Below are 25,922 nucleotides of genomic sequence, written 5' to 3'. Positions count from 1 at the left end.
GTGAGGAAGAGAAGGAGCAGGTTTCAAAACAGGTTTCATTTATGGTGTCTGGATCTGAAATCTAGGTACATCAGTACAATCTAAAATTAATTTACTCCAAGGAAAAATAAAACATACCAAATTCCCCCTCCCTCCTTTCTCACTTCCTGTGCCTTCACTTACTTTCTTTCAGTGTCAGGTGTTGATGCGGTGCTGCTGAGACCAAGTGACTCCTGCAAGAGAAAACATGCAGCACTGAGAGCAGACACTAGAGAAGCTTTTACCAATTGATGCAGATATCAAATCAAAGAACAAACAAATAAAAGTTGATGATCAAATTCTAAGTGCTTACCTCAATCTGGGATCGCAGCTGTAGAGATGTGGGGCTGGTATCAGGTTTCTCCTAAAATACAACAAACTCAAGTTAATGAAATATCAAAATACCAGAAAGAAGAAATATGAAGGGGAGAAAAAGGGAAAAGAGAGTAACAGAACCAAGAACTATTTCAAAACAGTTCATACAGGAAACATTAACTACTCTAGAAAGAACTGCTTTCAGAATAAATTCTGAAATAATCCAGTAAAACAGCTAATTTCATACTTATCACTGCAGAAGACAGAAAGTAAAGCTGCCAAAATAGTTTTGTTTTCAAAACAAAATAGAAAGTGGGGTGTTTTACTTTCACTAGATCATCACACAATTTGTTAGATAAGTTCAAGTGCAATTTCCAAGAAATCACCTTCAGGAAAAATCTGGCATTAAAAGAAAATTCTCTGAGGAAAAAAATACTGAGAAGATGCAGATACCTTTCATCAAGACCAGCTTCTCACACAGAAGCATGTCAACATATGGAGTTCAAACCACTTTTCTACAAACATCTAGGATATAACCATCTACTTTATTATCCAGGTTCCCTTTGCCATTGATGGGGAGACACAGAAACTCCCACAGGACAACTTGCCTGACAGGTTTCAGCTACCTCAAGTTAGATGAGGGAGTCCCACTGGTGGTATCTAATTGAAGAGTGCAAGCCAACTGCTTAAAAGTTGGCTACTATTAACATGTCTAGCTGAAATTAGTGGGAAAACTCCAGTTAGAATGGAGAAGGATAATACAGTCATCAGTACTGAGAACTACACTTTGTTGGTGGATCTACATATGAAATCTTGGGGTAAACTACTTATTCCTACTTTATTCTCAGCCAGCCCTAGCCCTTGTGAAGTTATTGCAAAGTGAATTCTGTAACTTACTCATCATAGCTGGGTAAGCAGTGGTGTACACACTTCAAGAAAATAAAAAAAAAGGACATGGATTTGTTTCTCAGTACTGAAGGACTTCTTGTTCACGCATTCCTCAGCCTACATGTAAAACTCTTATCTCTGTGAAATTATACTTCCTATTCTTGTTGTTTACACAGAGGGTGACAAAACATTCTTGGGATTTAATAAAAAAAAAAAAAAGAAAATCAGACACAATTTTCTGGAAATGCACCCTTTTAATACTAAACCGGAACTTACTACTGACTGCCATGAGGTGGTGTTGGACTAACCCACTCAGGAATCTGCAAGATCTGGAGTAGAAAGGATCCTGCTCTACCATCACACAACTGAGTCAGCTTGCACTGCTGGCCACAGGAGCCAGGGAGGGCACAGGATGGCTCACGGCCATGCCCCTAATGTCATGTGTGAGGCTGACACCAGGTCAGTGCCCTGCTGGGGATTTTTGTCTGACCATGCATTGTCTCCGTATCTGTTTTTGCTGATTTTGTAGCACAAAAAGGGAAATGAAGTCCTTGAGTGAAAGTGGACATGAAAAGGCGATCATGTTCACTTACTGAGAGATCCAATGGGATTCCTCTAGTCAAACAGAAGCTGGACCAAGGCCAGGGAAATTCCAGAGATGTCCACAGATAAGAGAAATTAAACTAGCTACTTGGGAAAAGGCATCCCTCTCTTTCTCCATTACTTCTGCCAAAATGGAATCTAAGTTTTACACCTGGAAAAGGCTGCAGGCACACTGCTGAGAATCTTCCTCAAACACTCTCCAAGCCCTGCCTAGCTCTTTGCCAGGAGGGAAAGATGAGCTCCATGATCCAAACACTTGCCATTCATGAGCACCTCATTTGTCCATACTCTGCTGCACTGATAAGAAAATGAACATTTAATCAGTTTTATGTTACAGTTTCAGTATGCCAGTAGGGACAACCCACCATGTCCCCAACAGGCCTTCTGATCCCAAGTTCCTGATATTTATCTGCTGTCATAAAAAGCTGCTTTGCTTCAAGTGTTTTGGTTTTTTATTTTTTAAATGTAGTTGTTTTGTGTAAATTTGTGTAACTTCTTGAGCAGTTGCTCATGAAGCCTGAGACAACTATTACATGAAAAGTTCCTATTTTCAGCATAAAACTACTCAGCTGAACAGTCAGCTGCATCCCATGTAACTAAATCCTAAAAAACCTGACTGTATTTACTTTCTTTTTTCTCATTTGATGTCAAGGTCACCCTGTTAGAGCAGGACCTGTTTCATAAGAACAAGATGACTGTGGAGGGCAGAAGCAAGGACAACTTTCCTCTCTCTCCTCCAGTGCACTACTTTGCAATGCTGGAATGCAAAACACCTGATAGTCCTACACTGTTATGATTAATATTCCTACCTGCCTTTCCAGCAGAATGGTATTTTTTCTATTGCTATTTACACAAGAAACAAAAGGAAAATACTTGGGGAAACAGTATTTTCAACTAAACTTCTGGCTTAGATCTGTATCATAGATCACAGAACTTTCATCAGCCTCGAGCAATTCTATTTATTTTGGTTAAAATCCATTAAACCTCACATTAAACCTCACTTTAAAATCCACAGGCTATGTTGACTTTAATCCATCAGGATCAGGGCCCTTTCTTACCAAAGGCTAATTCTATAAGGTTGAGCAAATGTTGTACTGTTGGCATGTTCTCTAGCACGCTACACGATCTTTTCTTAAAATATTTTTAAAGGTTAGTTTCATTAAAGTTCATCTTTCATCCTTTTGAGCCAAAACTTAAAGATGAAACCAAGGATAGGCTGGGCTTACAGAAACAGTGGCTGCAGTAAGAGACATCCATAGCCTGCCTTTCCAGAGCTGTTGTCTAGACAAAGCAGGCATCAGAGCAATAGGTATCTTCTGTGCAAGCAGCCTTGCTGCCCCAGATAAGTGCCCTCCACTTATGCATATGCCTTATGTGCCCATAAGGCTTGTCTGAGATGTCCCAGAAAATTCCTATCATTCAGATGCTACAGTGCTCTGAAGAAACCCAATGATCTGCGAAAGGAACTGAACAAGTGCAGACTCCTTAAGCTACAATCCACTCTTTCCCAAAGGTGACTGATTAACTTGCATGGTTTCTGGATAGGCAGGGCACCTATCCTGTACCCAGAAACTGTTGGTGCATATTGAACTTGTCCAATACACTATTAAAACCAGCAACTAAGATCTGAAGATTCTGAAGAAACCGAGATGTCCATAAATTGTATCCAATCCCCAGGGAACATTAGACGGAAAGAAAACAGTGTCTTAGCATTATCTTGTCCAGCTCCCCTTGAGGTCCAAGGTCAGCACAGCACATAATCTGAAATACTGATAATAAACCCAGGAGGAAGTTTTAAAAAGTAAACCCAGTGAATTTAAAGTAGGTATTCTTCCACCAAGTCACCTACACCTGATCTAAAACAATCTCAGCTTGCAGAGGGATTTTGTTCTCCCACCTTTTGCTCTCCCATTTCTTTGCAGTCCTACTTCCTTCCTGTTTACTTCTTCATCCAAAGCCAATACCATTAAGAGGATGGGCGCAGGACAAGGCCCTGATGTCCTGGCAGAAGCTCTGATCCAGCAGCTGGAGGAAGGGACGGATGCCAGGTGTTGCGCTGCCCAGGAATTGCCTGGGATCACCAGCCCTTCCACAGCATGAATGCCACAGAGAGCAGCCACAGAGCCACAGTGGCAACCTCGGGAGCTCTGGTGCAGAAGTGCAAGTTGGGGAAGTGCTTTCTACAATTCCCTTGTTTCGGAAGAAAACGTAGTAAGCTTAACAAGCAGGATTTGTAGCTTACGCTTCAAACATTTAGTTGTTTGCCTTAGGGACCAAGAAAGAAGCTTCCTTCGCAGGTAGCTTTTTCTGCCTACTTTGTGAATGAATTTATGTGATCATTTGCATACATTTTCTTTTCAAATTATTGCAGGTTTCTAAATATTGTGATTTTGGTTTTAAATACTACTTTCCTCGTAAAAATCTTCAAAACGGTTTTGCAAACATTTATGAGCCAAGTCTGAAAAATTCAACTGGGAAGAAAGTACAAAGCACAAAATATGTGGGAAAGAAGCTGAAAAACCCTTTCCTGACTGGAATGGCAGGTTTTGAATTCATGAGGGACTTTTTCTTCCATGACAACTTCAGTTCACCAGTTCTGTATGTAATGTAACAGGTAAAAGGTGTATCACAGCCTGTCTGAAGGCATTTCTTTTCTGCTCCTGAAATACACAAGCACAGCAGACAAGAGCATCTGAAAGGAAACTTGGTTATCCAGGGTTTGGCTCACACATTCTAGGGGGAATGTGCATATTTTAAATACTTAACCATTAAGCCACATCTATGATCCACACCACAACTTAGTTTAGGAAATTGTATTAATTGAATTAATCCCTTCTAATGAAAAATTCATGAACCTCTTGACAATTTCTGCCACAGGAGCTATATACATTTGAATCATAAATTTAAGCACTCCTCTGCAGATCCCAAGACAGGATTAATCTCACTGTGCAGACAGAAAGTGTGCAAAGTGAGACTCAGATGACTGCTGGGAAAGTAAAAAGGGGATGACTAAAAAGCTTATAGATGTATAAATAATTTTATGAAGCCATTTCAGCAGGTGTAAATAAGGTATATACAGCAGACAACTTCTGTTAGATAATTCTGCTAATCTTTCCCCAAATGTGCTGCATCTCTCCAAACACAATTCAACACAAATGTTTTCTCTCTTTGCTCTGAACGTGCATTGCATGTTCTAGTCTAGCTTCTAAAATGATTAAACAAAGATGTATCTGAAAGACAGCAGAGCACTGAAGGCTTGTAAGACTTTGATTTACTTTGAAAACAGTAATTCTGCCTGAAGTCCTCCACCACACTGTATTTCAGCCTCTGCAAAGATGCTGGGGAAGAAGCAGGGAAGACCCTGTAAAGTGACAGCACAGGTATGTAATGGAAATTGCCTCTGAGTCACTAGATATGAGCCACAGGTCAGAATAAAGAAATAAAGGTCTATTCCTGTGTCAACCACCTCAGTAAGTGCTTGAGGAAACTAACAATTCAGTGAGTTTCCAGTGGTACAGATTAGTTAAAGTCTCATTCTGAGTTTCAAACCACAACCTCTGGACCATCCCTTTAGCTGTTTCAGTGAAGAAAGATTTTTCTGCACCATTGCTCTTGCACATTAGAGCCTGAGCTGACACATGCTAAATGATAGCATCCTGCTGCAGCAGCAAAACTCTGGATCGAGGAAATGAGTTAAGCAGAAGAGATGGTTAAAAAAAAAAAAAAAGAAAAAAGAAAAAAGAAAAAGGCATTTCAAATAATAAATACTTCTAAGCATGAAACTAAAGTCCAAGTGTCTCAATACCTCATAAAGAAGTGCAGACATAGGTAAACACTTGGCTTAACTACTGATGAAATGTCACTTCAGAGAGAACACAGTGTTGGAGCACTCACTGCTTTTAGTATTGGAGAGGGAAGAAATATCCTGCCTCTCAGCTTGATGCAAACACCAGAATCTATTGAACCTAACACATCTCAGGGCAAACACTGGACCCTCTCTCTCCCATTTGCCAACAATCAAAGCAGAAGGATTTTTTTTTTTAATCCATCTCAAACATTCTGCATTCAACACTAAGGCTGGGAGCCACAGGGCTGAAAAAAATTTCACAATGATTTTGAAAAACATAATTCATTAGCAATTATAGAGAAACTGCAGCCTTTGTAAAGCCCTTTAACAATAAAAAGTGAGGTAGTGCTAAGACATAAATTCACTTGTAACAAACAGAAACAGAGTCCAGAAAAATTATGGCATAAACACAAAAAAAAAAAAAAAAACAAACAAAAAACCAAAAAAAACCCAACTAAATAGAAACAGGCTTCAGAGAAAGGAAAGTCGATACAGGAGGAATGCAGCATTCTGCAGCAGAGAAATCAAATACCTTCTGATCAATTTTCTACACAAGATGAAGCAAGCCCAGAACTATGGCAGCTATCTTTGTGCTAAAACCATATTAATATAAAGGCCAATATGTGATTGAGACACAGCAGGCCTTTGATTGATGCATTTTACACTTGTTACTCAAACGGTACAATACTGAAGTGTTCTTGTTGCTGGCAGGAACTGCCTCTGTCCTAGAGCTCTTGCTGGTGTAAAAAAGATGAGTAAGACCTGCCACTTTTGTCTAAAAATCCTTACATTAGTCAGCACTCATTTTTATTGTACAGGTAAGGCCAAAAAGAACTTCTGTGAAATAATGCTGTAAAACAGTGAAAGACAGAGGTTTCCCGGGAGGACTTTTAGATAGAGAGAGTGGTTTTGGCATCAGGAAGAGCTGTAATGTTTCAGCGGAATAAAAAACTCTAAACAAACCACATCAAGAATGGTTAAATGTGAAGCCAGAGGACTCAGGATGTGACACAGACAAGGGAGTCATGAGGTAAAGCCCAACTGGATACTGCCCAAATGGGGCCCTTCTTGTTCAAGAGCTGACAATGGGCCTGGGGAAGAGCCACCACTTCCCCCAGTGAGAGCATTTTGTCCTGTGGGAAAAGCACAACAAAAGGAAGAGAGAAAATAAATGAATAAACCAACATGCAAATAACAGTTTGCTACAGGGTACTTTGGGGTAGGAACAGTCTGGTCAGATTCCTTGCCCAGGTGCTGGCCCTCTGGCAAGGATAGCTAATGGCAGTGTGCTGTACCTTGGCCTCAATCAGCTCCTGAATAAATACCCACAATTAATGAGGAAAGCAGCACCTCTGTGAGCCACACGTCCCTATCACCACCACCCTGCAGCCTGCTTTCTGTAACTATGGGGCTAGGAATTTCAAGTGGTTCTGAAGTGAAGCACTCACTGATAAGATGAGAAAACAAGGATGAGGAGCTCCTTGCCATGAAAGCCATGGCTGACTATGGCAAACCTTTCTGAATTCCAATGGTCTTGATTTGTTTGTATGTGCTCTTCAAGTTCAGGCTGCCTATTCCTAAGGGTGAATGATGTTCTCCAATTCTCTAAATAACACTTTTCCGATCTTACTAAGTCTTCGTTTTCATGTACACAAAGCTGGATAGTATTTCTATTAAAACTATTTACCATTTTCTCAATTTCTCTTCAGTGTTTCCAAGAACAGCAAAAATAGTATTTTCTTTTTGAAAAGTGGCAAGGAAGGAGAATGGGAAGCTCAGACTTAGACCAATGCCTCTTGGAAAATTTCTATAGCCATGCTATAAATCCCTTCAGATGCACCATGGAAACAGAGGCTAACACAGGTCCACTATCATATTTGTATTGATACTATACTTGTGTGCCTACATGCCAATATCCATGTGAGATGATCTATACTGCAAATGAATGGAAGCTTTTGTGCTGGATGAACCAATACGCTCAAGCCTCAGGGATTCTTGTAAAATGGGTTTTTACCATAATACTGATGACCTTTTGCAAGTATACCCCCATTCACATCATTACTATGACATTTAACATTTAAAAACTATATGTTGCTTTCACTTTATGTTGTGTCAAACAATAATTTACGAAGAAAATCAGAAATGAAGTCAACTTTTGAGATACTTAAAAACCCTGGTAAAACTGAGGAGGAAGTAAATCAAGAGAAAGCACTGATCATTAAGAGACCTACAAACATTTTTTTACCACAGATGTATGGAGTATCAGCAATGAAGCCTCCATTAAGGAGAGAAAAATGCCCACATTTTGCATTAATTTCATTCTGTGAAAGCAGTTATTTGCTTTACTTTGTTAAAAAGGAGACAGATTTTTAAAAAATCATAAATGTTATGTTGTGGAAAACAAAGGATATTTCAGTTTTAAACTTCCCCACACTTTCTTATTTTCTTCTCTAATTTATGAAAAATTGAAAAGCTGAAAGGCATTTCTTGTCAAGAAGTTCTATCATACAGTCACTGCAATGTCCAGTATAATAAGACAGTTCTCTCCCTTTTTTTTTTTTACTTAAGACCTCACATGCAGAGACTTGAACCCAAACCCAAGTATACATGAAAAAGATCCAAATCTTTCTGTTAGGTTCTCTAGCTGTAGAAAGCAAACCCAAAATTCAGAACTCAACAGCACTGTGGGCAATGGAAGAAATCAGACACAACTCCTTTCTTCCGTAACTGCTGCTCTTTGGGCTGCCTCTGGCTGCCATCAGGTCTTGCTCTCCAGAACTCTTGACTTCCTCTTCCTTCATAAGCCTCTAGAAAAACCTGCACCTACATCCAGATTTCCATTTTTAAGAAGTCTGTATATATGGATCTGCATATACCTGGTCTGTGTTTTTTACCATTAAATTGATAATTTCAGAGCATGACTAAAGTCCTTATTTAATTCAAGAAAACCAATTGAAGAATTTCCCACACCCAGCACAGAATTTCTGAAAGTTTTAGTGTTACTGTAAATGAAATGGATTTAACTTTGAACTTTTTAGAGAAGTAAAAGAATCCAGTAAAAAAAAAAAACAAAATCCCCAAAACTGCAAACAACACAAAAACTAACTAAGAACAGAGAAAAAAATTCCAAACCAACCCCACCAAAAAAGACACAACAGAATCATGTAACAGAGAGTTGTGCTGAGTCAGGATCTCAGCCACATTATCCCTGCAAGTAGTCTTATCACGAGGCTATGCCCACACGCACATTTACTGGTTTTCTCATCTTTCCATGACAAAATTCAAACAGCCTACTGTTGCATCTTTTTGTGCAAAAAAGAATTACATCAAAATTATAAACATTTGGGCAAAATAGATTCCTGCTTTCCAGCTGACAGTAACACTGTACCTACCTCTATTTTCCTCTTTCAAAGGTTGAAAGCATCAACAGCTGCTAGCTCAAAAAAGCAGACATCCTGAACTCAGGTCTTTGTTGGCAGTAAGCCTTGCAGCCCAAGCTCTCGAGCCATCCATTCTTTAAGGTTGAGACTGGGTAAGCCCTTTCTGCTAGTTTGCACTATTACTTTAATTTGTTTAGTTCAGTTCAGTTCCCCCTTAATGGTTTCGATGTTCATTATTTCATGAGAAGACCATAGCTGAAAAGCTGTATCAACATGACATATGCTGCATATTTCAGGACTTAAAAACATGCAGGGCTGATGGAGTCTGACCCCCATATCAGCCACTTTGACAATGGAAACAGCAGGAATACAAATGAGAAAAGGTTTTGAAAAAAAAATTCTATCAGACAAACCTGTGTGAGCATATTGGGAACTAACTCTGATGACATTCTTTATGACAATAAACTAATTTTGGAGAAACAGTTTATTTCAGGATCCTTTTTAAGAAGGCACTCGAAGCAGGAAAGAAACTGGTCGTACTGGGAAAAGTTTTATAATAAATACACATTTTTAAAATATGAGTTTTACAACCATTTAAAAAAGCAGAATAAATGTATAACTTGAAATCAAACTGGTTCTGTTTAGCAGGTTGATATGTGAAACTGAACACCTGTAAATTAAGACTGACAATATTAATTAATTCCCTAGAGCTGGGCATTGCACTTCTTGCTCTCAACCTGCATAAACACACTCCAGGAATGTGAGTGGGTGAGGGGAGAGAGACAAAGGTTGATAGTTGGATGCTAACTTCAAAGTCTCCTACAAAGTGAGAAGAGAAATTAATTCTTTGAACAAAAGAACGAAAAACAAATTAATCATATTAATGCAAAAAAAGGACTAGACCACAAATTGCTAGTCTGTACTTACTCATTCTTCCTGCTATAAAAACTACCTTTGATAAAAGAACTTTTAAATTAGCTGTTTTCTCTTTATCTTTGAAATTGAAGCCTATATTTGATGGATGCTTTGGGCCAGAACCTTACTTAAATCTTCATCACTGGTCATCACATGATCATTATTACAAAACTAAATTTCAAATCAACTCTGATCTCTAAGTCATCATGGAAGATTGCTCTCATCTGAGGGAAAAATTATTATCGAATACCATTAGACTATCTGGCACAATTGGGTTATTTACACAGAAGATTTGCAACATCCCTATTTGAGAAAATTAAGAAGTAATTATTGTCTTCTACACATTCATGATAAAAATCTTTATCTACACAACTATTGATAGAAATATTCTCCATTTTCTATTTACATTTAAAGTAAGACTGGGATAGAGATTCATATGCCACAGATGTAGTAGTTAACAGAAAGAGCCCCAACTGGAGGTGCAGCAAACAGGAGCCTTGCTCTACGGGATTACTGCTGCATGCTTTCCTTTGAAGGGTAATGGTGCGACAGTGACATCTGACAGCTCCACCACTAGTCAGCACAACTGCTGGAAAGGGGTTAAATTAAAGGCTTCAATCAGCTATTAACAGCTCCTGCTGCTGGGCCAGGCTCCAGCCCAGCTGCAGAGCTCCAGCCAGTTTTTGAAAAGCTCAGCTGTTCTGCTGAAAATGCACAAGTGGGCTCCTGCCACATGACCAACAGTTGGGGTAGAAGCTGAGGTTTGCCCAGGCACACAGGCAAACAGAAGTTCTTAACACAAATTTCAGTGATTTTTAAATTTAAAGGGTAATAAACCTGAATTCTGAGGCCCTATCCAGCAGCTGTAAAATCCTCCTTTCTTTGTTCAAAGAAGGAGGAGTAGACATTTTCCCCAGAAGAGGACAGTGGAGGCCAGAACCGTCCCCCCAGGGCCAAAGCAGCCTCTGGTAAGAGCAGCTTGTGCAGTCCCTGGGCCTGAGTGCTGCTCCCTCCAGCCCAGGGGCATTGCCCCCTTTCAGGCTAGCACAGGGCAGCAATGCATAATTTTGCTTTGCCTTGTTGGGTTTTTATGCAACATGTGGTTATCCCATCAGAGACTATGTGAGGGTCCTTTCCCACCCTTCCCAACAAAAGCCCAATAGCTGAATGATGAGCAACTTAGTACCAAGAATGTCTGCAGAGGAAAAAAATGACACTTGCTGCTTACAGACAAAGCATTTGAACCTCTGCAAACATCCATCCTTCAGTCAGTACAGATAACTCAGGCCAGAGGAATCTGCAAAGAAAGCTGCCACTACTGTTCCAAGCAAATCATCTGCAATCATTATCTACAACATTTCACTGGAGAATTAAGAGTACTGCAGCAAAGCCTTACAAATTATTCTCTGGCGTAACATTTTCTCCTTGCTTTCTCCTGAAATTGCTCCTGAAGCAGCAACTACAACAGACTTCTTCCAGAGTTCCACTTGAAACTTCAGTCTTTTTCTCCGCCACACTGTGGGTCACACTTGACTTCAAGAGGGATGCACAGAACTAGCCTTGCAGAAACAAATGAAGCACAAGTGCAGGGCAGTCTTGCACTCCAAGAGCCACCCATAGTTTTTCAGTGACACAGTGTGTACAAGTAGCACTTGCACTTCATTCCAGCAAAGCCTCCCTCATGCACCTTCTTTTTCCACAAATGGCCATGTTTTACTGTTAGAGGAGTACTGCAGTCACAGGTTATGGCATTAAAAAGGCCAGCATGCTTTGAATTTGTATAGCTCGTCTTTCAAACACATATGAAGCAAAACAGAGGCCTCCGCAATGAATAACTGCTTTTGTTCAGAGGTCCATTCAAAACCCTGCCCCTTTGCTATTAGCACTAAACAGTGAACTTATGCAGGCAATCTAGCAGGACAAGAGTTGGCCAAAAGTTACAACAATGGGCTGATGAAGTAGACAAAACTAGGACATTAAGGAAGTAATGCCTCACCTGTACTGCTTTATATTCTTTTCACCATCCCACTGTAGGGGAGTGAATAAGTGGCTGTGTGGAGCCTAATTGCCAGCTCAGGTTAAACCACAACAGTCTTTCCTGGTGCCCAACATGGGTCTTGCAGGGTTCAAGATAACAACAGATTTGACTGGAATGTGCTAGATTGAATTTATAGCTGTACTTGCTGATTAGCCATTAATTGGCAGGTGCTTGTCAGGAGCCTTGCTTGCCTGACTGTCCATTAGAGTCCAGTGCTCATTAGTGGCTGGTTTTCGCTCTGGCTGCTGCTGTGCTGCTTTATCACCTGGCTGTGCTGTGCCTGGGAACGCTGTGATAACAGCAGCGGGATGTGCCGGGCTGGCTGTGGCCAGGGACTCGCTGTGTGCCTGTGCTGCTGTGAACTTCAGTCAAAGGGACCTGACCCAGGCATGCATCCACGTGGGAGCAGGGGGATCTGTGTCAGTCAGGACAGTCTGGAAGTGGCTGTGGCTGTGTCAGTGCAGCAGCAGGAATACCTCTGAAGGGATGGAGGCCCGGGAATAAGTCTGTGCTGCAGCAGGCAGATACTGACACATTGGTGCCTGTGGTTAAATCCATGCTGGAGCACCTGAAAGCGTGTGGCCATGGATAATCCCACATGAGAGCAGATATTCCCCTGGAAGGACTGCAGCCATGGTCAGGCTATGGATGGAGCAGGCTTATCCCTGAAGGGGCTGTGGCCGTGGGTAAGGCGACACTGGAGCAGAAACTGTGACTGTGGATAGGCCCATGCCACAGCAGCTATACCCCCAAAGTGACTGCGGCTCAGAGATAAAGGCTCCGCTTGGAGCAAGCATAGCCATACAGAACTGCAGCCTGTGGATAAACCCCAGGCAGGCTAGGAGCAAGAGAAGCAATGTTCAATGTTATGGTCTGGCTCAAAGGGACAAGCAGCAGAGATTTTAATGGGTATAGGTTTAAATCACTGTAACCCATGATTTGGGTTGCATGTCAGAGGAATGGCTATAGCAGGAACCTCAGAACACTGGAGGACAAGTCTTACAAAAAGCAGTTCCAAGGGTAGCAGCAAACCAATTTGAACTGGCTTTGGTGCCCAAAAATTCCACACACCACACCACCTCTCCTGTCCTCAATAAACTCAGTGGACATTTATGGATATTTTACAGGCATACTCCATAGGCTAGGGGAAATAATATCTGTGTATTGTATTAAGGGATGAGAAGGGGGTGGCAAATAATGAACATGTGTTGGATAGTGTGGTACCTGAGAATGACGTAAATGATAATGAATGAAGAGTGGAGAATGTGCTGGTTTTGCCTGGGATAGAGTTAATTTTCCTCACAGTGGCTATTATAAGGCTCTGTTTTGGATTTGTGCTGGAGACAGCGTTGATAATTCAGGGACAGTTTTGCTATTGCTGAGCTGTGCTTACACAGAGTCAAGGCCTTTTCTGCCTCTCACCAGCAAACAGACTGGAAGTGCACAAGAAAGTGGAATGGGACACAGCTAAGACAACTAACCTCAACTGATTCAAGGGATATAACATATGGCATCATGCTCAACATACACAGCTGAGGGAAGAAGGAGGAAGAGGGTGGGGACACAAGGAGTGATGGCATTTGTCTTCCCCAGTCACTGTTACACCTGATGGAACCCTGCTTTCCTGGCTGAACACCTGCCTGCCCATGGGAAGGATTGAAAGAATTCCTTGTTTGGCTTTGCTTGTGTGTACAGATTATGCTTCACCTATTAAATTGTCTTTATCTCATCCCATGAAAATGTTTCACTTTTACTCCTCTGATTGGCTCCCTCATCTCACCAGGGCAAGGGAGTGAGTAAGTAGCTGTGCTGGGCTTAGTTGCCAGCTGGGGTTAAAACACAACACATTGCAGGGCAGCAAGAGCAAGCAAGCTCCACATTAAGCCCAGTTAATTTAAGGTCATTATAAAGGCTATCTGTTACTGTCATGGTATATGACGGGGGCTTCATCATGACTCCTACTTCATGTAACTAAGTCTTTGCAATAATTTAAGTGTGTGCATTGAACAGAAACAGACAAAAACCAACCCACTAAAAACCAGAAGGAAAAATTAAATATTATGGGCAATGACATAACAAAGCACAAGACCAGAAGTGACAAAAAAAAAAAAAAAGTGCTGACAGCTGGGGAATTTGTAGTAAGAGAAAGACCAAAGCACACTGTACACTGTAATCCTCAAGGTAAGCAGTGTTGAGCCAGACTTCATCCTGGAGATGAATACCTGGAATAAAATACTGTCAAAAAAACCATAACAAACCCCAATCAGCTGCACAAAACCCACAGAGTCAGTGAGAAAGGTACAAAAGAAAAATAAAACTCACAAACAGCTAGTAAATGAGACCCACTAGTCCAGAAACCCTGGTGCCTCTCAACATTGCAGTACCACTGTGAGCAACAACTATTCTCGATTTCAATCCAAACCAAATGGCAGTCAAAGACTTAGACCGGGAAACAGCTACTGAAGTCAAATCATTTCAGTTAATGATTTGCTGCCAAGCACTTTCAGCTCTGCTTTGTCACTGCTGCAATGCCAGGGAGCAAGCGCACTGCGGCTGCCTGCCTGCAACAAGCCCAGGGTTTGCTGTGGGAAGGGAGCGTGCTCAGCCTTGTCTCCTCTTCCCTCCAGCAAATGTAAATTACGAAGGCAAAGCTCCACGGACAAATCACCAAACACCCTGTTTTTGCAAATGTCTTTGTGCAAGCAGTATGACTCAGTTTGCTGGTAGGCATCCAACTAAATTAATTTACCATGGTATGGAAAACCTGAGAGAAGTAAAACTTAAGCTGTACAAACACCTGCAAGAGTTTCTAAATGCCTGGGGTTCTGCAGCCAAGACCTGCTTGTTTGGGCAGGTGCTGCCACAGTTACCTGAGTGTCCATGGTACAAATTCCTCTGCTCAACTGTTTTCAGCAGGGAAAGCAGCCCAGACTTCTTGGAAACAAATCTGCTCTAAGCAGGACAGCAACAAAATGTCTTGACCTAAAAAGCATTTTTTTTTTTTTTTTTTTTTTTCCCCTGCTCACACTCCTATTCATACCTTAGGGGGATTTCTTCCAGGTTATGGTTTCATTACAACATCTTGAGGCTCTATTAGTGCGTACATTTATTTTTAAGTATTTATTATTTCAGATGCAGTTCTAACACAAACTGCTCCTCAACAATACTGTCTCTTATTCAAGGTTATGTGTAGTCTGTGAATAAATGCATGCCAATGGATATAGAATTGAGTTGTCAATTACACAAGGTTTTGTTAAAAAACAAGTGAAACAAAAATAGTACATTAGTAAATGCAGCTGAAACTACAGTACAAGATCCCATATGCTACACTAGACTTTCAGATACACCAACAGGTCCCTCTAATCTGCTAGGAATTAGATTAAGTATATTGCAACGTGCTCAGCATACTACTCACCTCTATAAAGAAACTATGGGCTTATGCACTTCCACTGACTTTCAAAACAGAGACACACTGAAGCCCACCAGCATCAATTTTTATTCCCTGTCTCATCTAAGCTTCATTTCACTTACTCTATGATAATTGTTACATATATATATTTATTAAATATTTCAGAGAAATTGAGGCTTAGGACGACAAAGTATTTAAGCACATGCCTGGCAACAGTACTAGTGTGTTTAAGCTTCAGCATGTTTTTGCATGCTTTACTGTATTAAGTCCTGATCACACAGGACAGTACTAGCAGTAAGACGAGTTAGTAGATAATACAGGATACCTTCATTTTTCATTGCACAGGATTGCAGCTCCTGTAGAAACTGCAGCTTTTATTTCACAGTGCATAAGCTGCAGTTTCTATACAACAATCTAAGCCTCTAGAGGACAGATATATCTTTTAAATTTGGAAAAAGAGTAAATCACTTGCTGTCTCTCCCAGCATATCTAGAGGCCCCTCATCAGTGCATCACATCACAAAAGGAAAGAAGACAAAGGGTGGAAACTGGTCAGTGCTAAGAAAGAGTGGGGGCTGCAGCAATGATAGAGAGATTACCCGAAGCCTGTTTCATAATTCAACATTCCTTATAAATTAATGGAAATCCTAACACCCAGGTATACCCCTTATGCATTGAAATTCTACAAGGGCTCCTATTGACTGCAAAACTGGATTTAAGAGAATTTCTTAGATGTCAAAAATCTACTGGTACCCTGCATTTTTAAAACACAAACTCCAAGCCTTAATGAAATTGTAATGCCAAAATCTGATTAATTTCTGATTTGAAGCAATGCTTCTTTCTTGTTTTTCCCTATCCCCCAAAAGTACTCAATTCTAGCTTCTTGAAAATAATCCATGGTGAAAATATACTGTAACAGAGCTGTTTTCATCATATATATGATATCAAATATAGCTTACTATGACTTTCAAAAAGGCCAAAACTCAAGGTTAAATAAGGTGATAGAATTGATTTACCATGATCTTTATCTTTAAACTTTTCAAACAGTAACTAATCTGCCTCCCAGCTCTCAGCTTGAATCAGGCACTATTAATTATATAAACTCAATTATTAGCTTTTCATATTAACACTTCTATTTCCTCACTCCTTTGGTATCCTTCAGATCTAATTAAGCACCAACACTTTACAGCAAAAGGCTTCCCACTGAATGGATTCTCACAACTCCTCTGCATCTGCCCTCCCTTGACAAGGCCTTGAAATGCCTACAGGGATTCAAAATGCTGCTGCTGTTGTTTAGGTACTAAAATGTGAGGTTGTCTCAGTAGATCACACTTGCTTCAGTCCTTTTGCTGGCTATGCAAGATATCTCCTGTAAAAAGTGTTCTTCATGGTCTCTGCCTGTTTGCCACTAAATTAATCTGTTTTCTTTGCACGTCCTTGGCTTCTCTAACACTGCAAGCACTTGTCTTTTACACCATTCCTTTCTATCACTTCAAGTCTCAATGTTAGAGGACAAAAAGACATTTTGAAGTTTACTGCAAAAAAAAAAAAAAATGTACTAGGTGATCAGAATGAAAGAATGAATGAACTATTTGCTTTACAATCTTGGAAGTTTCTTGGTAGCTCTAAATATGATTGTAATAATTATTTTCAACAAACTTTAAAATAATGAAGGTTTTGCCTAGCACTCCATGTAAAATAGGATGAGCTACAGAAAGACCACTGCAGTCTTAAGGGCTGGCATGCAAGGTTAATTTGAGCCCATTTATCTTTTCTCCCATCTCTCCAATTCCAGGTATACTACAAAGCAATAAATTTTGATGTCCTCCACACTATGAAAAGGGAAAGCAAAAGCTTTCAGAGAGAAAAAAAAATTCCCCTGAAGTCTTCTTCTGCATATTTTGCTCTTTGTATTGCCTCAAGTGAAATATTTGCCTTTTAGAGCTGTTTTACTATGCACTGTCCTAATCTCTGTAGGACCTGCTCCCAAAGGGTTTTTTCCACAGCTCCACATGTGAGAGTCATGATTTCTGTGGTGACTGTGAAACACACATTGCACTGCTATTGTGTGCAGTGCACTATTCTCTTCCCAGGAAGAGATAAACTAATCCCAAATCTACTCAATTTCAAGACTATACCTCCCACCAGGACAGCCACTGGGCTCACATTTGTCATACTGCTTTGAATTCTCTCATTGGTACCGCTGAGGAGCAGATCAGCACCTAAGCAGTAAAAACTGGGAAAACTATGGTGTGACGGCCAGAAGAGAACAAGGCACAAAGCCCAAACAGAGAGGAGATTGCTTCAGAAAACGCTGTTCCTTGAGAGGAAACACCTGGAGACAGAATCAGCAGCAGTGCAGGGCTGATGCATTCAAATTAGACTTGACATTACTCACACTGGTGTGGTCTTCCAATGGACAGCAAGGCTTTTCCTAATTCTTACCATAAACTAGCTCAGCACAGTGCTGAGTGACTCAGAGTTCATCCAGCAAACCTATAAAGACAAAGAGTCTTCTCTGCTATTTTTGTATGGTCTGGCTGCAAACAATCTGAATAAGCCCCTCCAGGATTTAGGAGCCTGAATGACCCAGACTATGACATCACAGAAAGTAAAATGCAGCTCTTACTTGTGCCTATTCTACCTTGAATTGCCAAAAAAACATTTGTAACATACCTCATACAGTGCCCAAAGAAAAGAACAAGAATAATCTGTTAAAAGACAAAAAGGAGTCCTCTTGGGCTATGAACCCAAGGGAAAAACCCAAATGCACCATAAACACAGCACAGAAACTACAGTGTTTTACCTCTTACTTTCTGTGAATGGCACTCCCAAAACAGCAAGCAGTCCCTCTTCTAGTTCTACTACTGGCTTTCTGTATTATTTCAGGAAGTTACTTAAATCCTTTGTGTCTCAATGTATTTGCCTGAAAACAAGAATTCCTACTTACTGTATTTCACAGCTTTGAATACTTACTGTATTTCAAGCTGCCAACGCACCTCAAAAAAGACAGATGGAGGTGTAAGTAACTGGAATCACAGTGCACATCTCCTTTCCTTGGTGTCCTGCATTTGCAGGAAAGGAGAGGACTCTGCTACAGCAACTTGCCAAAACCAGCCTTGAAAGCCTGAGATGATCACTGAGGAAGTAACCACAAAACACTCTGATTGTCTCCCACTCAGAACCACACAAACCTCTCTCCATATTCTTAGAGAGATGCATACCTCCTGGTGTTTCTGCCCGTGTATTTTCATTAGACTAGATTTTAATTAGACCTGGTGATTAAATGCAGGGGTGGCTATCTCTAGTGGTCTGAGAAAGCAGAAAGAGACAACACAGACAGAAAGGAACTATTTTGCAACTAGTCTTTATGAAAGCAAATTTACAAACACCCCAGCAAACAGATAAAGTCATGTTGAGTAGGTTAAATAGTTCACGCTGCCTTGCGTATTTGTATGGCTACTCTCTGGTCCTTGATTTTTACAGTAACTAGCCATTTTGAAAAAATAAATGGAGGAAAACAAAAAAAGTACAATTGTTTTTTTTAATAACATTCAAAGTCCCTGAAAAATAATTTTTCTCAATTTCTTTATTAAAAGTGTGTTTGCCAAATTGAGATAACATCTCTTACTGTTATAATTTTTAATCTATGCAGCAATTCGTTATTTGCCCTTTCTCAGCTCTGGCTGTGAATCTGGATACACACCCATGAGCAGCCCTGTAAACTTTATGGACTGTGACAGTACTTCAAATACACAAAAACGTCAGCTGAATTATCAAACTTAATTTTCATCCTCAAGCTTCCTATGTTTAGAAAAAAAAAACATTTAGTAATTGTGCTCTGAAAGCAGAATTTGAGGAGAATGTGTCAACAATTAGCACTGTGCCCCCAATTAAACCAGTATATTTATGGTTTACATAAATTTCCTCTGCAGCTATAATATAATGCTTCTATATGTCAATTTCCTGGTACACACAAATGTTTTCAAATTATCAGCACTGCCTTGCTGACTGCTTAAGATAAGGCCCTCATCCAGCAGTGCAAAGGAGACTTAGGCTCTGTCACACATTAATGAGAAAAGGAAACCATTCACAGGCAGCTTTCTGCTCCTCCAGAAAAATATCTCCTGACTTCATAAAGATGTTACCTTTTGTATATTAATTAAAGGGACAGCATCATGAATATACATCTCTTTCCCTTCTTATGACTTAGCATCTCTTAAACAGCATATCCTTAATTTTTGCTGCAACTCCTTCAAATGCTAATTAAGGTTCCTTTGGTTAAGTGCAGCTTTCTGCACTTGAGAGTGCAGAAAGCACATATAATGAATGTCCTGAAATTTTCATCAAGTTTGGAGAATGAACATTGCTACAATTCAACACTTGCAAGCTTAATTTATTTTCTTGCAATTTTGAGAAAATTCATCTTGGCAAATAAAAATCCAGGAGTGGTCAACAGCAAACTGTCAAGAAAATGGGGAAACCAAAAACAGCAGAACATCCTGTATGCCAAACACCAGGAACACCTGCTTGCTGTGTAATTCCTCAGTGTCATTGAAGAAACATCATTTGTCAAATCCAGTCAATTCCATTGTTTCATCACAGGCTTGTTCCATACCGAATCAAGAAAATGATCTTTGTCAGTAGATGCTACATCAAAGCCTAATACTTCCAGTAAATTACTTAACATTTTAATACCTCTGTTAAACTCTCTCTAAAATGGGTATTTTAGCATTCAATATACAGAAGCAAATCATATGTAACAATAATCTGTCTGCCTATACAGCAACACCCCACCAAGACAAAACTCCTATAAAGTCTGTCCTCTTCGTAACAGGCATAAACCACTACCTCAAAATGTGTTTTCAGAAAGAGATTTCATGATGACAAAGGCTTGAAAGTATGTTACATGACATGTCCTTACACTTCTAAAATGATTTTTACAGACAAATCAAATGAGCACAGCAGAAATCTGCCTTCCTGCATGGTTTTAAACTTTTGATGGAGAATAGTATTTTCCAGAGGAAAGGAACGGAGGCGTTGGTGGGGAAATATGAAACTAATTTCAGCAGGAGTTTGTGAATATGGTATTCTTTCATATTAATGAAAACCAGATTATAAAATCATCTGTGAGCTAAGAAACTGGCAGACAATATATTAAAAATATATTAAATATACAAAACCACACATAACAGGAATTTATATGTATTTATGGATATAAATAATTACATAAAAACTGTATTAAAAACAATAGCATTTTCCCCATCATATGTTCAGGATATTGATTTTTTAACAATAAAAAATAAGTCAGGATTCTAAAATGCAGTTCCACAGAACAACAGAATGTCTGACAAGGGAAAACAAGTTACACAAATAATTTTTTCTCACAAAGCTATTACATAATGTAAATCTGTGCAATATAGTTTGCAATTTGATTTCAAAGTCATCAGGCACAGAAAGAATGCAACTGCATTTATTTTACAAACATCTCAGGAAAATTTTAAAGCATATACAAAACACAAGGTATTATTACTACATAATATTGAGAAAAAACAAACCCACTTAAATTTTCAGGTCAATTCTTTTGAAAGGAAGGTTGGATAACAGTTGTCTTACAGCCTGAGTTGATTTCTTAATTTTCAAGCAATAAATATGGCCTTCAGGGTTCAAGATCAAGTAATTAATTCCTAAATTTATGGGAGGTTCTACTAAAAAAATCAATAAATACTGACTAAAGAAGGCATTATGAATAAAACAACTTCATAATACTGATGACTCCACTTGAGAGGATGACAAAATTTTCTACATAGCAAGTACATGCCAAATCAATCATGTAATATAACTTGCATTGAACAAACTATTTAGCATTTTGCACATGACCTCTGTGTGGAGACAGGCCATCTTCCATTTTTGTGCAAGGCCACATGTAAATACAGGGTGTTCTCTGGACCCTTCACTGTCCGTCTTAGAGACTGACCCTTTCCTGCAAATATCCACAGTGGGATATGCTTTTCAGAAGGAACTGAAACAACCACCTCCATCAGTGAAGATGTAATGGGATTGGGCAATTAAAAATTAATTCTTGTCAAAGCTAATGAAATCTAAATGAATATATACATATTGGTTCACACATACATATTAGATCAATAAATATATGCTTGATCTCTGGTGAAAGATTAAATGAGAAAGGTGCAAGGAAGAGACTGATGCCTGCTTCTGTTACTGAGGAGCACAGGGCTGGAAGGTACTGACATTACCCATTAGAGAGGCAAAGATTGTTTCCATTTAAGGCTCCATTCTAAAGAAACAAACATGTCAATCCACCACCACTTCTAGGGAAATAACTGAAAAAGCAGGTTATTCTGGAATAATGTTTGGGACTCAGATGCTGTGTAATATTGAAAACTGAAAGGTACTGCATTTAAACAGAATTACCCAAAGACATTCAGGGTGGGGAACATTAAGGAGCTAACAGGTTTGCTAAAAATGATGCAGGGATTACAGTGAATCATAGGGCAAGCACAAGCCTTCGTCCCATGTTGTTGTGTAAAGGACCATCACTGTATTACAGATATGAATGCTAAAATAGTTTGCCTAGAGATACAGTAGAATTAACATGCTGGAACAGTTTAAAACAGGTCTGATCATCATCTGTTAAGCAAGATAAGGACAGCTGAATCTATCTTGGGGCAAAGGAGGCACTAGGTGATTTCTCAAAATTATAAAACAAAGCCAAGGTAAAAACCATGAAATACAACTTATAAAAAATAGGTTTGGTAACATGCTTTCAACCACAACAACAACAACAACAAAAAATCTGATATTGTTGTATTTGTGTTTCACTTCTGGTTTATGCATTTCACACATAATTACAGAAAGAATTTCCATGCCTCCTTTTGCAATAACTGGAATTTTTTTCCCAGAGCAGGTGCTGCAAACTTAATCTGCTAGAGCTGAGATGCAGACTCCTTATAGTTATGTCTAATCCAAAGCTGTAAGCAGAGAAGTTAAATAAACAGCTTCACTTTTCATTTATTCTGTGTTTTAAGGGACATTTTACATGTGCACTACCCTCAACTCCCTAGTCTTCAAGGGATTGAATTTGCATAGATTTATGATCTTTTCTATTCCTTCTATTGCTATTCTGCAGAAGTAGCATAACTGGTAGCACAAAAACACTGCTCCTCAAGAGGTAACAACATCCAAACGAGGGAGACAAACACAGGAAAGAATAAGCACTATAAGAAGATGGGAAAAAAAGTAGGGTATAGGAGGTGCACAAGGAAACTAAAATTATGTATGTGGAACAAAGTGAGTGGAGATGAGGTGCTGTAAGGAGTTTTACTTGAGTGTTGAAGAGAAAATTTTGTGAAGCTTTGAAAAGATGCATGGGTAGAGTAAATTGAGGAAGGCAGGAGGGCATAGGCTGAGCTACGAAGGAGTGGGATGCAAGGGAAAGATGATAGCAACAAGTAATAAGAACAGCCTAGAGAAAAAACATGCTGTCATGGAAGGAGAGTCAGTAGAGAAGAAACACAGAGGATCCTCCATAACTTCATGTCTCCTGTAACAAGGCAGTACAGAGACAATACCTGAGCTCTCACTGAGGGCTAGATGTGATTAACCTAGAACAATGCTGCTTCCTCTGGTATTTTACCCACTATCTGCTCTGGAAAAGAGGCTGACAAATCCAGCACTGATGATCAAAGCCTTTCATCTGCCACTTAGCTGCTCTGACACAGTGGTGGAAACTGAAGTCTTATGCTCAAACCCAGAGATAAAGAATCTGTAACATTCCCCATTTGGAAAATATCTTGCCATTCAACAAAACGGCATCTCTGTTGATCTGAAGCTGCTGGTAGAAAGGGTACAAAGAGAAAGGGTACAAAGACTGATATGCTTGTGTTTCAAGAACTATCTTTCTTTTGTGTAATCCCTTTCTGCACGCTTATAAATTCTTGCTGAAAAGAATTTACCATGTTCTGAAGATAATGAACAAGGATAAGGAACAGGTCTGACTTTTGTAAGCCTTGCTCACCTGTCCAGTCCTGACGAAAGCAACAACAGGTAAGACAAGGATAAGCAGTGTGATTCATGCCCAAGTCAATTTTCTTAGTATGATGCATAAGATGATTTTTTGCATACTCTTACTATAGATAACTGAACTCTACCAAAGCCAGTGACATAGACAATAAATAGATTCCTTAAAAAATTCTAATAGGCTATTCTTAATAAAAGGAGCTATTAAAATTATGTGAAATACTCTTGACTAGTGCTTGCTCACAAGAAGTCTTCATTTTGTTTTCATTCCACTGTTCAGAAAGCTTAAAGAGCAAATTAGGTAAGACACCCTTTTAGAGTACCAAATCTTTTGTGTTTCTGTTGGGTGTGAAGTGAAAAAAAGTGCCATTTCCCTCCAGTTAAAAAGGTGAGACAAAACACAGCTCATTTTGTATCATTCCATTCTGGGTGGGTTTGGGCTATGAATAATTTATGTACTATGGGGTCAGCATTTTTGTGTTATAAATGTTGCATTTTGTAATGTATTACCATGATAGGAAAAGGAAACTGATTTATATGGAAAAGGAAACAGATAAACATTGCCACCAAATTTTAGGATTTACTCATTGACAAAATATCTCTCCCAGCAAGTAAATGAAAGTTGCTAACTTTCAAGGTGTTCCTGAGGTAAGAGATCAATTACAATGAATTGCATTAGCAGTAGGAACTATAATAGCACTGTCTAATGCATAAGATTAAATTCAGATTTTTTTTTTTAAGATTGAAATTGATAGGCCTCAGCTCATGGCAAATGACCTCATACAGAAAATATTTTTATTTTCAAGACTGATAGAGGGTGGCAAGGACTGTGGTCATAAAATGGTTAAGGGAAATAGGTGTAACACAGAAAACATGTCCCAGAGATCATGAAAAAGATGCAAGAACACTAGCTTTTTAAGAGAGTCCTGAAGTTTATAGGAAGAGATTTGAAAAGTGCTGTGATAATCTCTAAAGAAAGCTTTCATACTTGGAGAGCTGCTACTGTGCAAGAAATAGCCTTTCAAAGGAATTAATCATCTCACAGTAGGTCAATGATAATTAATTATAAAACATTCTTCAGTGCTAGGAGGACCTCAAGATTCAACAGAGAAAAATTAAAAAAGCCATTTATGTGAAAAGCTGAAAGGAAACAATAGGTAATCTGCTATAAACCCAATGGTTACATAATGCCACTATAAAATGCTTGTTTTAGAGATCTAAATAGTTTCAATCAGAAGAATCTCAATGGATCACTAAGAAGAGAAAATCAACTGTGTTCACACTATTTATGGAAAACAATAGTATTTCCTGTTGCATGTAGCATGGATATGGAGTGTTTCCCACCATACTTTGCTATGCTTCCCATGAAAGTGACTTTTGGCAAAATGCCCATCTCCTTTAACTTCATAGCAGATCTCAGATGTTCAGTATCACTCAGATAAAATATATTCCTGCTTTCTTCTCCATTTGCTGACTGAACTATGGTCAGGAAGGTATTTCTGTTTTTGTAATTTTAAAGAGCAGAAGAAATACATTTAAGATGCATAGGGATACTCATGCCCTTCCACTGCTCCAAATAAAACTACAGTATCTACTGTATTCTTAGTTTTTTTCACAGAACTTCTGCAGTTTACTCTTAAACGTTAACAGTTTTAATTCCTTCTGTCATTTTGTGAAGCTGGACTAAGACAGGGCTAACTTCAATTTTATTCTTTTGCCCCTAGGTGTTTTCAGGTGTATAAAACGCTCAAAGAAAAAACTCTTCAACCATGACATGACTTTCTTTTCCAATTCTTTCATTTCTCTTTTCTCATTAGTTTAATCTTAGAGCTTGCAAAGTTCCAGAGCAAGCTATTGTAGTGGCAGTCAGAACCTTGACTGTGGCTCACCACTTCTGCAGTAGCTATAATGAAAAGGTCAAAACTGCTGTTCAAAATCTCCTCCTTTGACCTTGTGCCTTATCAAAGCAAGCCTGCATTATGGCCAGTGACCATGACAGATTCACAGAAAAAGAGTACACTGGTGTATGAAGATGTTTCTGGCAAGAACTGGCAACAATTCTAGCTCTAATTTCTTAATAGATTATAACTTTTTTTTTTTTTTGTGCCTTAAAATTACAAGTTGTGCTATGTTACAGTGGGTTTTTTTTAGTTGCAATTTATTATCATAAATTATGTTGCATTACAATATTCTGGTCCATGCAGACAGTTCAGGGCTCACATAAGCACAGATATCTTGCTGCCTTGTGAGACATTTTGCCTTTTGCAGCCACAAGAGTGCATCACCTGTTCTTCTTTACTCCAGCTTAGTTTTCTAATGACCTATTCACCCAGTGAGTAGGTAATTTCTAACATTTTACTCCTTACCCTTGTAAGCAAGCAATGACCAAACCTCCCTCTTTCCTCTTCTTCCACCTGACAAATGCAGTCAGAGATCCCAGCTCCTGGGACACCTGCTACAGGTGTTCTCG

The 25,922-nt window shown here is 39.3% G+C and overlaps 1 protein-coding gene across 7 annotated transcripts in view; it reads right to left on the bottom strand.

Annotated features, from left to right (window-relative positions):
* The window catches only part of LOC110468846 (SAM and SH3 domain-containing protein 1), a 526,394-nt gene that overhangs the window by 61,269 nt on the left and 439,203 nt on the right, over window positions 1-25,922 (bottom strand). For all 7 annotated transcript variants that reach the window (XM_021527027.4, XM_021527030.4, XM_085575382.1 and 4 more), the window contains exons 3-4: window positions 332-382; window positions 163-212 (exon numbers count right to left, since the gene is read on the bottom strand). In XM_021527027.4, coding sequence (XP_021382702.2) covers window positions 163-212; window positions 332-382 — 101 coding nt within the window. The remainder of the gene's footprint in view (window positions 1-162; window positions 213-331; window positions 383-25,922) is intronic.

The sequence above is a fragment of the Lonchura striata genome, chromosome 3 (genome assembly GCF_050655825.1).
Source record: "Lonchura striata isolate lonStrDom1 chromosome 3, ASM5065582v1, whole genome shotgun sequence".
In the NCBI taxonomy this organism is placed as follows: Eukaryota; Metazoa; Chordata; class Aves; order Passeriformes; family Estrildidae; genus Lonchura; species Lonchura striata.
The sequence above is the reverse complement of the archived record's forward strand: the minus strand, read 5'-3'. Positions and strand labels throughout refer to the sequence as shown.